Source organism: Macaca mulatta, chromosome 8, assembly GCF_049350105.2.
Source record: "Macaca mulatta isolate MMU2019108-1 chromosome 8, T2T-MMU8v2.0, whole genome shotgun sequence".
NCBI lineage: Eukaryota > Metazoa > Chordata > Mammalia > Primates > Cercopithecidae > Macaca > Macaca mulatta.
The window spans coordinates 149,033,374-149,047,985 of NC_133413.1; the positions used below are offsets into that span (position 1 = coordinate 149,033,374).

The 14,612-nt window shown below is 45.4% G+C and overlaps 1 protein-coding gene across 2 annotated transcripts in view; it reads right to left on the minus strand.

Moving 5' to 3' along the window:
- COL22A1 (collagen type XXII alpha 1 chain) overlaps nt 1-14,612 on the minus strand; it is a 327,910-nt gene that overhangs the window by 152,058 nt on the left and 161,240 nt on the right. For both annotated transcript variants that reach the window (XM_028852945.2, XM_077942884.1), the window contains exon 22: nt 12,526-12,579. In XM_028852945.2, the coding sequence (XP_028708778.2) occupies nt 12,526-12,579 (54 nt within the window). The remainder of the gene's footprint in view (nt 1-12,525; nt 12,580-14,612) is intronic.

Below are 14,612 nucleotides of genomic sequence, written 5' to 3' on the forward strand. Positions count from 1 at the left end.
TAAGGGGCTCGTAGTTTGCTAAGAAGGCAGACACAAGCCCATGTAACGACCACTCAGCCTGTGCTGGGCATGCAGCAGCATCAGGAGCTCCTGGTTCTGCCTAAATGGCTTAAGCAGATGTCCCAGGGAGGCGGTGCTGATGTAATGTTGGAAGGAGAAAGAAGAGCTTCCCAGTGGGACAAAAATTGACTGCAGGGAACAGAATAGGAAAGTGTACAGAGGCAGCTGAGAGCCAGACATTGGCAAAGACTGTGTGTCACCCAGGATGGGAGGCTGTAGGATGCAGTCAGCAAGCAGTCGTGAAGGTCTTGAATGGCCTGGACCAAGCACAGCCCCGCAAGGGGTCAGGGGTTTCAACTGACCACACAACCTGGTCCAATCTATGCTGGTCCTAGGAGCAACGGGGAGGATGAATTAAGGCTGATCAAGCTGCTTCTCTCACTGCCCAGCATAACCCATAATGTCGCCTTGGGCCAGCCCACCATTCTCTCTCCCCAGAAACACTGCAATAGCCTCCTAAACAGTGCCTCCCTGAACACATTTGGCCATTGCACTTTTCCCCTCAAAGCAGCCAGGATGATATCATTAAAACATAAATCATGTCACGTCTCCTCTGCTCAAAACACTGCAATGCCTCTCAGCTCACTTAGAGCAGAACTTTAATGACCTCCAGCCTGCCCTCCACGAACTCATTTCCTCCAACCCTCTTCTCATTTCCATGTACTTTTTTCCCCACCTCCAGCCACACTGGCCTCCCACCTCCACCTTGAACCTGCCAAATGCATTCCAAACTGAATGTCTCTCCACTGGCGTTTCCTTCTGCCTAGGTTTGTTCCCCAGGTATCCACACAGATCAATTCTTCAATTCAATTTGCTTTCTGCTCAAATGCTCCTTTAACTGAATGTCCTCTTTGGCCAGCCTCACCAGAATAGCACTCCCACTGTCCCATTGTGTCCTCTCACCCTGCTGTAATTTCCTTAGTGTGGATCCTCACCAGATGTACCATTGGCATTTGTGCTTATTTACTGTGTGTCTACCCCTACTGGGACACAAGCCACCTGAAAGTGGAGTCGAGCTCTGTTTTTGTTTGATGCTATATACTGTGGCTCTGGACAGTGCCTGCCACATGGTGGACACTCAATAGACATTTGTGGGCTGAATAAATTGCCCCTTTGAGAACTACGCAGTTCCAAGCTATGACAGTGGCACTGGGGAGAGCAGTGAAAAGTAAGAGAAAAGTGATATCAGGGAGGAAGGGAAGATACAACTTGGAGATTTATTGACTAGCAGAGAGAGTGAGTGAGCCTGGTGTAGAAGCCCCTGGATCCACACCTTTGAGCTACGGAATGCATCAGGCTGGAGGGTGCGATGATGTCTGGGTCACAATGAGTTTCTTGATACTTGCCAGGTAGAATTCAAAATGTGGTCACAGATACCTTCAGAAGACAGCCAAGCCTTGGAGGCAGTGGGTTTCTCCATCCATCTGATCCTGCTCTGATTAATGCAGACATCGGGAAGCTGATCATAAGACACCTAAGAGTTGTCAGTTCCCCTTCCTCAGGGAAAGGAAACCAGACACCTTCCATTTTCTATCTAGACAGACACCCCCTCCAATTGCTTCCAGGTGACTCTATAGAGAGTCACTGGTTATTTACAAGATGAATAAACCATTTTCCCTCAAGGTCAGTGGGAGGAACTGGTGAATAATCATCAGAAGTTAGAATCCAAGCCAGCAACGTAACTGTGTTGAGAGGAAAGACTGAAAGGAAAGATTGGAATATCTAATGGTTAGTAGGAAAGGATGAGAGAGAAGGGATGCAGGGCCATGACTGAGCAGAATGACTCATTAAGATGCCGATGTGGTCGGGGGATGAAGCATCAGTTCCCTCTCTGGGGTGACACGATCACCATTTGGGGATGCAGCAAGGTCTCAGCAGCTCTTTGCTTCCTCAGCTGACCCCAGGATCTTATGTAACAACGTTACTCATGCTCAGGAAGGTGAACACCTAAGTTAACAACAGGATTTGTAAAAGGCATGAATGCAGGAGGTGTTCCTGTGCCAGGAAAGTTGAATCAATTGATCTGGAAGAGCAGGCATATGGGCAAGTAGGAGGCACGTGGTGGACAAGAGAGAAATGCAAAGAAACACATCTATGGAAGCAAACATCATAAGCATTAGGTTTTCAGCAAGGAGAAAAAAACCAAAAAGGTGGCAAGAGGCCAGAGAAAGAAAAGCGTCAGAGCAGGTCTTTCATGGGTCATCCATGAAGGGGCATCACCCAGAGAAGCCTCAGGGTAACATGTCTCTGGCCTCTGTACCTTCCACTCCCCCAGCATCATGGGCCATTCCAGTGTCTTTCAAAGCTGGCCTTCCTTCTGTAGCCACAGCCACAGGAACCCACCCTGTTCCCAGGCCCAGTCTCTTCCTTCAGGCCCTCCTGGGCCAACCTGTGCAGGCAGGTTATCCTTCCCAAAGAGTGAAAGAAGCTCTGTCCAAGTCACTTCTCTTCTCTTAAGTAGTTAGAGGAGCTTCATTATCCCAAAGACATATCTGAGCTGTTTGATTTGGAAATTCCAAGTCCTGGGGTTCTAACCTACCTTTTCAATTAGGTGTCCAGGGTTCACACCACTGTCTCCCAAGCAAGAGCCCAAATGGACTGCTTAGCTCAGCCCCAAACACCTGCTTAGGACTTCCGATGCCTGAGCCGTTGCCATGCTGCTCCCTCTGTCTGTAATCCTCCCTTCACAGCTCAGCCCACCAAAATCACATCCCAGTTCAGTGCCACCTCTTCCACGAAGCTTCAGCAGTAATGACAAATAACAGTTCAAACGATGAGAAATAAATACTTGAGACATGGATTCCCCAGAGCTACCCAAGAGCTAACAAGTTAGAATTGCCAGGGGTGGGATACAAAGCTCCAAGTGAGTAGAATCAAAGGAATTCTCTGTGTTCTTTCTCTCAACCCCTTTCCTCTATGATATTGTAAGGAAAAGAAGTCTAAATCTAAGGTACATTGGAAGGATAAGCCATTTAACCTGCTGAGTCTTTGTTTTCCCACATGGAAGATTATAATCATGATAATTATTTCAAAAGATAATAGGAGAAGAAATGATTTAATATTTGAGGAAGCTATTTATAAAACACAATAAAGCATCCCTCAACTATAACAGACAGTGATGAGAATGAGGCAGAAGATGATAATGACTATGAGGAAGAAATAGTGAGAGTCATATTCTGGCTCCTTTGTGTTCTTGTAGTGGGTGATAGACTGTGCGCCAAATAGATCTGGTTTCAAAATCTCAACCTCCTAGCAGTGCCACAGAGTTTAAATTAGATGATGCCCACAAAGTACTTAGTAATAGTGGTTATGGTGAGGACAGTGGTAGCAGTTGGTGATTTTGATGATAATGATGGTGGTGGTGGTGGTGATGGGGTCTTGTGGTGGCATTGATGGTGAGGGCATTAATGGTGATGGTGGTGATGATGGAGTTGATGGTGATGGTGGTAGTGATGGTGATGGCTGAGTTGATGGTGATGGTGATGATAGTAGTGATGGTGATGGTGATGGTAGAGTTGATGATGGTGATGGTAGAGTTGATGATGGTGATGGTGATGGTGATGATAGTAGTGATGGTGATGGTGGTAGTGACTGTGATGGTGGAGTTGATGGTGATGGTGATGGTAGAGTTGATGGTGATGGTAGAGTTGATGATGGTAGAGTTGATGATGATGGTAGTAGTGATCGTGATGGTGATGGTGGAGTTGATGGTGATGGTAGTGATGGTGATGGTAGAATTGATGGTGATGGTGATGATGGTGGTGATGGTGATGATAGTAGTGATGGTGATGGTAATGGTGGAGATGATGATAGTGGTGATGGTGATGGTGGAGTTGATGATGGTGATGGTGGTAGTGATCATGATGGTAATGGTGGAGTTGATGGTGATGGTGATGGTAGAGTTGATGGTAGTAGTGATTGTGATGGTGGAGTTGATGGTGATGGTGGAGTTGATGGTGATGGTAGAGTTGATGGTGATTATGATGGTGATGGTGATGATAGTGGTGATGGTGATGGTGGAGTTGGTGATGGTGATGGTGATGGTGGAGTTGATGATGGTGATGATAGTAGTGATGGTGATGGTGATGGTGGTAGTGATTGTGATGATGGTGGAGTTGATGGTGATGATGGTAGTGATTGTGATGATGGTGGAGTTGATGGTGATGATGGTAGTGATTGTGATGATGATGGTAGAGTTGATAGTGATGGTGATGGTAGAGTTGATGATGATGGTAGTAGTGATTATGATGGTGATGGTGGAGTTGATGGTGATAGTGGTAATGGTGGTGGTGATAGTGGTGATGGTGATGGTAGAGTTGATGGTGATGGTGGTAGTGATCATGATGGTGGAGTTGATGGTGATGGTGATGGTGATGGTAGAGTCGATGATGATGGTAGTAGTGATTATGATGGTGGAGTAGATGATGATGGTGGTAGTGATCATGATGGTGATGGTGGATTGATGGTGATGGTGGTAATGGTGGTGGTGATCTTGGTGATGGTGATGGTGATGCTGCTAACATTATTGGTGGTGGTGGTGATAGTAGCAACTCTAATAAAGGTAGATGTAGCAGCGGCTATGTAACCTCTGCAGTTTTGTCCCATAACTGGTTGCAGACATTTGAAAAATGCTAGAAAAAATAAATATTGTGGAAATAAAGAGCTGTTTTACTAACAATACGCCTGTTTCTTGTCATTTTTCTTTTTTTCTCTTTTAAATTGCTACCCAGCACAATATCTGGATTAAGTGTTTATAATTTATCAAGAGGGCGGATTTTTCAAGCCATTCTGAATGCCAAGCTGCTGAGCAGAACTGGTATTTCCAAGGTTTCCTGTCTGCCTACAGAGAGGAGGGAAGCCTAGAAATTCGGAACAGCAATTCTCTCCCAGCCAGGATGAGTTAACACAGTCATCTGAGGGGCCATTAACAGATAAAAGGATTGCTTGTGCAACTGATTCTAATATGTGCCGTATGGTCTTCTGCTCAGTTCCTGTTCTCCAGGCCTCCAAATGTCAAACATGATTATTTTCTACTGGTTAGAGCTGAAATCAGGTGTGCAGGGAAAACCTAGGGTGTCCTAATATAAACCCTGGCTTCATGCCATGAAATGAATCAAACAGTAGCCTAGGATCCAAACAACACTGTTACCATCTGGTAAAGCAGGAAAAGGCAGGAAAAAGATTTTAGAATGAAAAAGGAAAACAAATTCAACCTAGGCTGCCACTGCAGAAAAAGACTGGCCATGTTTCCTTCCTCAAATCTACTAGAAATGAGAGGTGGTGGGCCAGATAAACTTCGACAATAATGAGACCCTTGGTTCCAAGGGAAAGCCAGGGATTAAGCTGATGCGTGCCCAGTGCATCCTATTGGACAGGCATGGTCAGGTATTGAGCGCCCTAGATCTATTCAAAGCATGCACAGCAAGGACAGTTAACTTCCATGTTAGAATTCTGATATGCACATGGATACACACACACACACACACACACACACACACACACACACACACACAGACTCATACTCACAATATCGAAGCAAAGAGGGTGGAGAATTTGGAGCCAGGCAGATCTCATGCCCCAGGTATCAGTACCCCCATTACCTACAGCCTGGGTGACACTCAGTAATTTGATGTATACCTTTAAGTCTTAGACTCCTAATTAGTGGAATGGGATTAAAACCACCATATCTCATAGAATCCTTGTGGGAATTAAATAAGAATCATGGGTGCAAACAGTTCCCAAGGGAAGTGCCTGCTATGCAGGGACTATTCAATCAATGTTATTTCCTTTCTCCCTTCTCTTAGCTATACACCTTTAAAGAGAGATTCCATTTTTAACATGTGTTCTTAAAGTAAATGACACACAGTCAAGAACACCGTGGGATGGGTGGGGAGTACTGCCATCTTTGTAAGAGGCGACATCTTGTTGGATAGGATCACCTCTCCAGTCCTCATCTATTGATGAGAGGGAAGAGAAACCAGAAGATATTGAGAAAATGATCAGAGGAACCAAAAAGGTTGTCACCCGCTGTGGGAAGAGCAATGACAAAGATCTAAGTGACCTTGAGAAGGTCATTCACGTTTCTGGATGTATTTCTCACTGGAGTCTCAAAGATCCCTGCTGCCACAATGCTTCCATAGACATTCCAAATTTTACATTTTGTTGAAATGTGTCACAATATACAATTTTTTTTAGCAATTTTTCTTTTTTTTTTTTTTTTATCTTCCAGAGAAGATGAGAGATGATGTCTAGGTGATTTCAGCCGAGACTCAGTGCCACAGAGCAAGGCAAGGTGTAAGAAGGGACCACGTTCTCTTCTCCAAAATGAGGCATCCCCTGTAGAAGGTGAGAACACAGGTGACCAGGCACCCAGTTCTGAATCTTGTCCTCTTCTAGTCATTCACTTATGTTCCCTAACTGTAGGAGATTATATTAATGCCATTATCTATTATACATATTTTATATGCATATTCCTATTGTATTTATAACTATGTATGTGTCTATAAAATATGTATGTTTTACAGGTGTGAGCGACTCTTCTCATTACTATGGTTACAAAAATAAATAAGAAAAAGTCCTTCCTCTCACAGTCTTACATTCTATTGAAGAAAACAAAAACAAATTCTCAAATAAGAAAAATATCAGATAAATCTGCAGAAAATTAAAATGGGGTGGTGTGAGAATAACAGTGACAGCCATTTTGAGGTGGATGATTCGGGCATGACAATTTTTTTATTGGAAAAGTGAGCCTCCTGGAAGCTCTGAAAGGTTCCACTGCTGCAGTGGCCTTCAGCCAGGCTGGTTCTTCTGCCGAAACATTCCAGATTCAGATGCAACTGCAGCATCTCTCATTTCAGCTAGGTGACAGCGCTCCCTGATCAACCTCCTTAATGCCGAGCTCAGACAACAGGCAGGAAATTAAAGCCTTGGAAAGAGAAATGCAGTCCTTCTCTATCTCTCTGCCTGGTGACTGCTACCGCCCTCCAGCAGGCGGGCGGGCGGGTGGGCGGGCGTCTCCTGCAGCTCCGGGGATGGCATGGAGCGTGCCTCGCTCTCAATTCTCCCTTTCACCATGTGAATGTGGAAAAATACCAGCTTTGTCCAAAATGAATGCATTTACTTTGCCAGGGATTATCCTGTCTGCCTGTTGCTAATCTCTAAAATAAAGGGCCTGGGTTCTGTTGCCCCCCACCCCGTGTTTAGTGTCTGTCTCTCCATGCCCAAGTTCCTGCCTGCTGTCAGCCGTCAGCCTCGTCTCTTCCCCTTGCACAGCCTCAGCATGTGCAGTGATGCCCAGGAGCTCTTCTGAGTGATGTTTCAATTGAAGTTGATGAGGAGGAAATGACAGGTCATGGCAAGGGAAGGAGAGAGATAATTTTTTGAATAAGTCATTTTGTCTCGCATTTTCCTGACTCAGCCAGAGACTGACTGAACAGGAAGCTGCTTCCAAGCCCACAACATTACAATTTGCTTCTACTCCCTTTTTCTCCATAGATGCAGGCACTGAGCTAGCAATATCCACAGGACAGAACACAACCTGAATCAGGGAATTACCCATGATGACTGAAAGGCCATGGGCCCCCCAAAACCCACTTGCTCATCATCCGTGATTCACTAGAGGAAGCAGGACAAGCGGGGAGCCGTCCTCTGTGTTGCTCTGCACCCTGTGCTAATGCTCCCGCCATCCCGCCTTGTCAGTCTTGGTTCACTCTCGGTTCACTCTCCTCTGCTAGACGCTGGGCCTTCCAGAGCATGACTTCTGCCCTTTCCTCAGCATGGCCTCCACCTGGCATCCGACCTGAACGAGGATGGGTGCTCAGAAGCCCTATGCTCTGCCCAGCCCCTGCCCTTTCTCAGTGGATCACTGTGGGAGCCTCCTAACTGGCCTCCTTCCTGCAGTCTGTTCTCAACACAACAAGACACGTGAATGTGTTTAGGGCACAACCCGGGCCCTGCCACTGCGACCCTCGAAACCCCAGAATGAGCAACCACAACCAGAAACGTATGAGATAAGCCCATCTTGAACATGAAATTATTTGATGTAGCTTCCAGAAGCAGTGTTCATAGATTTAAGTAAAATAATGGTATTATGGTTTTGTGTCTCTTAAGATTCCTTCTCTTTTGGAGACAACATACTGAAATATTTAGAAACAACATGATGTGATGATTTTAGGACTTGCTTTCAGGGAATTCAGTGGTGGGTAGAAGTGAGTGTTGGTTTATATAAAATAAGTTTTTCAATCACTTATAAGTGTTGAGTGGGTTTGGGGTATATGAAGGTTCATTTTACTGTCCTTTCTACTTTTGTGGATGATCAATCATCATAAAACATTTCATCATAAAACATTTTTTCATCGTAAATTTGTTTTTCATCATAAAACGTTTTTTGAAAACACGTAAAAGCTCCATTGGTTACTCGCGGTAAAAGCCAAAGTCCTTATGATGGCCCACGAGGCCTGAAATGAACCTCTTCTCCTGCCAGGCCCCTTGCTGGGTCCAGCCACACGGCCCTCTGGGCTCTAACACTCTGCACCTGTGCCTGCCCCAGGACCTTCTGCCTGTCAGGCTCTTCCCCAGCTATCAGTTTGACCAACATCCTCACCCCCAGAGGGCCTGTTCAAGGAAAATTGTCTTCACTGGGGCTTCCTCCATCACCTGCTTACATGCTATTACGTCTCTTTCGCCTTGCCTGCCAGAATATAAACACTATGCGGGCAAGAGCTTCCTTCTTGTTCCTGAACTACTTACTTGCCTACAACACTGCCTGGTACCCGGTAGATACAGAAGAAGAAATATTTGTTGAATGGATGAATCTGTGGAAGGAAAGGTGAGAACAAAAGGGGCAGGAAGGAATAAGAGCAAGTAAAAGAAAAACAGCAAAAAAGTTGGAAAAGGGAACACAAGAGGAAGAAAAGAGGAACTGGTTGAGAGTCCCCAGTATGATGCCAGCAGAGCCCGAACTAGAAGCCATGTCTGCAGCCATTTTAATTATACCAATGAGTTTCCAAACTGAAGAGGAAGAAGTCCAGGACAAAGCTGATGGGTGTAAGCAAGTGTGCAGAGGCAGGATGCCTTCTCAAGGGGGCACTTTCCATACCCAAAACACTGATTTCAATGATCCCATTGACTCCCATGGAAAACTCACTCACTCCTGCAAGGCCACCTCAAACATCACCTTTTCCCTTGGATGTGCCAGTTTCCAGCCCCCGTGCTCCTCTCAGCAGACTCCCTCAAGCTGAGATCCCCTCTATCCTCTGAACATCTGTAGTCTTCCTCAGTCTCCATTGAGGTCACCTATTTACATACACTGAGCTCTCTAGCCGACCTGTGAGCTCCTGGTAGCCGAGACCTTAATGTTTTCAGAAAATCCCAAAGCATTTAGCAGAGTGTCTGTGCATCACAAGAACTCAACATGAGCTTTTGGACAGACTGACACATGGAAAGAAAGAAGGGAGAAAATGAGAAGTCGGGCTTTGGGGACACACAACCCGCAGTGCGAATCCCTGAGGGGCCACTGATGGCTGTGCTGTATCAGAGCCTGTCCTTCATCTGCAGAAATGGGGATAGCAGGGCTGTTATGGGAGCTGCCATGTAATTGGAGCTCAATAAACACCATATCCTACCTTTGCCCATCATCACTGTACCCCAAACCCTCACCCTGCTTGCTTCTCTGGATCTCCTTGTTTTATTCCTCAAATCTCCAGACCCCGGTGTATTGCCCAATTTCCAAGGCCTGTGGATTGTGTTAAGCTCAGACCAGGCCAAGCACCATTGCATGGATGGCTGGTATTGCTCAGAAGGGTAAAAAGTATTTCTGAAGATGACAATAGTCACCCTGGGAAGCACACCCAGCAGGTTTAAAGAAGTTGTATCTAAGAAGGTGATATGGTTTGGCTGTGACCCCACCCAAATCTCATCTTGACTTGTAGCTCCCATAATTCCCATGTGTTGTGGGAGGGACCTGGTGGGAGATAATTGAATCACGGGGGCAGTTTCCCTCATACTGTTCTCGTGGCAGTGAATAAGTCTCACAAGATTTGATGGTTTTACAAGGGAAACCCCTTTCACTTGGTTCTCATTCTCTCCTTGCTGCCACATAAAGCATGTCTTTCACCTTCTGACATGATTGTGAGACCTCCCCAGACACGTGAAACTGTGAGTCCATTCACCTTCTGCCATGATTGTGAGGCCTCCCCAGCCCCGTGGAACTGTGAGTCCATTAAACCTCTTTTCCTTTATAAATTACACAGTCTTGGGTATGTCTATCAGCAGTACGAAAATTGACTAATACAGAAGGTATGAGCCTGATGAGTGAGCTCTGGGCAAGATGTTCCCTCCCCACCTTAATAAGAGTAAATTAGATAAAGATGTAGATTTTAAAAACCTTCACAGTCATCTTTATATAAACAGTTCCACCCATCATCTAATTCTACTTTGGAAAAGTAACAATTGCCCAAGTTCAATGCAAAATGAAAAAAGCTTCATGTAAACATTAATTACATAAATGCACAAAGATTGTTGTTTTCTCTTAAGACTGTGCAGGAGCATGTTGAGAGAATGACAGCCATGTCAGCTGTCACATCATGCTGCCCAACCGGGGCCAAGTTCCTTCCTGAGCACTTTTTCTCCTAACAACACAGCTGGTGACGCCTTCCCCACTGTAGCAAGAAGTAAACCGGCCTGGAGAGACCAGGTGACTTGCAAGGGTCACACAGCTGCTGAGAAGTGGAGCAGTGCTCCAATCCCAGGTGCATCTTGTTCTGAAGTCCAGGATCCTTCCACTCTATGGAGGAGGGAGACACCTGGCTTTGACCCACCTGCCTGCCTCACTTGACTGACAGGGAAACTGGGGATGCTGAATGGGAAGTGGGGGCGAGTGAATCTCTGATACGGTTTGACTGTGTCCCCACCCAAATCTCATCTTGAATTGTAACTCCCACAGTTCCCACATACTGTGGGAGGAACCCGGTAGGAGGTGATTGAATTATGGGGGGATGTCTATTCCCATGCTGTTCTCATGATAGTAAATGAGCCTCAGAAGAGCCGGTGGTTTTAAAAACAGGAGTTTCCCGACACAAGCTCTCTCTTTGCCTGCTGTCATCCATGTAAGACGTAACTTGCTCCTCCTTGCCTTCTGCCATGATTGTGGGGCCTCCCCAGCCATGTGGAACTGTAAGTCCATTAAACCTTTCTCTGGTAAATTGCCCAGTCTTGGGCATGTGTTTATCAGCAGCGTAAGAACAGACTAATACAATCTCTCTCACCCAGTGCACCTTCATGATGCCTTTCTGCATCTCACCTAGCCTTAAAATAAATTATTTGTAGAATCTTGAGAATTCAAAAGGGTTATAGGAGACACAGTTCTTTGAAAACCAAAGACTGAAGTTAACTAGTGGGTAAGTACAGGTTGGAGTCAGCGCTGAATTAGAAGAGCAAGCCATCCCCTTTCAGAACTGAGGATGTGAAGTGTGATAGGGAGGCAACTCCCTTAGATGAAGTCAATCCACAGCAAAATATATGGCACCATCCACGTCACTGAGCTACAGATTGTCCAGGCTAAGAGAGGCCATATGTGGGATGAGGGCTGCCTCTCCCAGATGCCAGGACTCCATTCCCACCCACCCATCAGTGGTGTAAACCTCCAGAGGCAGGAAGCTCACTGGTCCCTGGAGCTACCTGTCCCGTCTGTGGATGCCTTTGGCCCTCAGATTGTTAACCATGTGAACTAGTAAAAAGTGGTACAAGCTTAAGGGTTACAGTTCAAAAACTGTGAGCTGACTTCCTGCCCTGTGCCAGGCACCTTGGTGGGAACTGGGGACACAGAGTTGAGTCTGGCTTTCAGTCCAGTTTGCTGTGGGAGCATCGGAGGGGATGGGGGTACAACCCAAGCATGCTTCTGCAGCCTTCCTCAGAATGTACGGCATTGTTTCAAGAGCTGAACTTACTGGTGAATTATACCCTTACAGTGTACACAATCTAGATAGGAAAACAGGTGCTTAATTAAATTAATTAAATACCATGATGCATCATATTCAATAGCATGGATATATTAGATGCACAGCTGTATCATTTCACCCCTACTTTTTCTCACTTTTCTCAAGACTTAGCTTAAATATCATCTCCTTCAAGAAGCCCCCCAGGCTGGGTCAGTTGCCTCTTCTCTGTGTACCCTCAGCACTGGGCTTCCCCGCTCTGGGGCTGGGATCACCCAGTGGATTCATGTCTCTCTATATGACTCGTGGCAGACAACTGACTGATCTCCATGTCCCAGAGGCCCAACTCAAGGCAGAACACATAGTAGAACCTCAACCATGTTTGATGAACTGAATCCAACCCTTCATTCTACTTCCAATATTCATTTCAAGCCCCTGAAACTGACACTGTCTATCTTCTCTGCATGGCATTATAAAATAGGGACCAGTGTGGGTGAGCTGAGGAATCACAAAGAAAAGAGAGTTTACTTACTCGGAGACCTTGCAAACCAGGAGGTCCATCCCTGCCTTCTGGGCCTATTGGACCCTTTAGGAGAAACACAAAGGAAAAAGAGAGAGAAACACAATGGTAAATGCAGGGCTTAAATTCTAAAGCTTAGGCTTCAGAATCTTACCCTCATTGAATAGTGTAATACCATCCTGTTCCAATGGAGAAATTGGGAGGTCCCATTGTCTCAAACCGATAACACTTTAAAACATGTACATCTATCTGATCTGATTAAGTATGTTGAACAGTTAGGATGTAAGAAACATAGTTCATACTTTATCCTGAGTACTGTAAGCATCCAATAGCTTGCTTTAGTGGTTTGCACAAAGCACACAGAAACAAATTGGAACCTAAGTGTCTTTGATTCTAAGCCCAGTGCCCTTTCCCTGTAGACTGCTGGCTCAGAAAGAATTGGCATAGACTATCTGACCCTCAGGCAACGGTGATATGCAAAACATGACAGTCTGGACAAATGAATGAAATTGTTAGGAAAGATCAATTTCAATTAACCAAGGAACATTGGTGCAGGGAGGGGTCATACTGACCTCATTCACATCCTGCCCCCTCGTCCTGCCTCGATTCTGCCGCATGAGCTCAGGCAAGTCAGTTGGTGCCGTTAAACCTCAGTTATCTCACCTCTGAAGTGGGGATGATACAACCAACTACTGAGCAGTTATGAATGGGTTCTAAAGTTGGGGCACAGCACCCAGGTCCTCTGACAGAACCCTGATTTTTTCCATAGAATGAGGCATACCATGTGAGTGGGAAACTGAAACCCTAAGCTTAAGCTGTGACTCTATCACCACTTCCAGGTGAATTTGGCCAGAAATGCCCTCTCTGCACTTCAGTTTCCCCACCTTCAATAAATATTATTTTCCTGATGATCATACTAATAGCTACTGCTGCTAAATTTTGCCTAACTATACGTGACCAAGCTGCATTTAGGTCAAAGGTCTTTTCTCTTAATAACGCCATGTAAATGAATAAATCAATGGACAAACTGCAGTAATTAAAGGTGTGGATCTCTCTTCCTAACAAGGAGTCTGTTGAGCTAAGGACACACAGAAAGAGAAGGCCCTAAAGGCACGTGTCTTTTAAGCGTCAAGAAATGCCTGGCATTGATCTACATGGCTGGCCCTTTAGTGGCTCCACCAGACGTTGGTAAAACTATCAGAGCCTCTTTCATCTTGGGGAAAGGATGAAAGATGCCAGCATTTGGATGCAGAATGCTGAACACTGTTTCCATTTCGAGAATGGGATATATTTTCCTCTCTCTGGGATTGCTGAACACAAACTCAAAATTTTCCATTCTCGACAGAAGTCACTGAAGCCAGCTTCTCAATTCAATTCAATCCAATGAATATTTAGAAAGTAACTGCTCTGCAGAAGGCCCCGAGCTAGGTGCTGCCAGGGATTCAAAAGCAGATAGAAGTGACAATTGATATCAGCATTGGGCTCAGTCAGGCTCCATGGCTCTCTGCTTCAGAGAGCAGCTCATTTAACCTCATAGTATGTTTACATAAGATGCCGCTGCGGCAGATTTCCAAGTTAGGGGTGAATCGAATGACGATCAGAGATTAAGCAATGTCACCAAAGCCACAAAATTACTTGGTGGACCATAAAATCAGGTGCTCTAGTTCCTAATCCCAAGTGCCTTCCATGACTCTATTTCTGTAAGCTCACACTACAGTCAGGTTCACTTTCGTGGCCCTCTTGAACACCTGTTGCAGGGCTAGCTCTACAAGCGTGTGTTAAGTTCCCACCATGTGATAAACTCTGTGGATTGAGAGACGGGGGAGATATTGGTCCTCGCCTAAAGAATCTTATAGTCTTGGGCCTCTCATTACTGTTCTTCTCTTAATAAGGACTTTAGTTAGGCTGTTTGCTTTTTGAACACTCCCAAGGGAGTCTTATCAATAACATCATGTATTGTACTAAATCCCATTCTGTCTAGGCTAGAGGACATCTTCAGAACCATGGGCAACCCTGCTGGACAACAAGCTAAGATATTCTGAATTTTGAAAGTAGGTAGGTTCAAGACCCTCCCCATGTCCTGTATAACGGACCCTAGA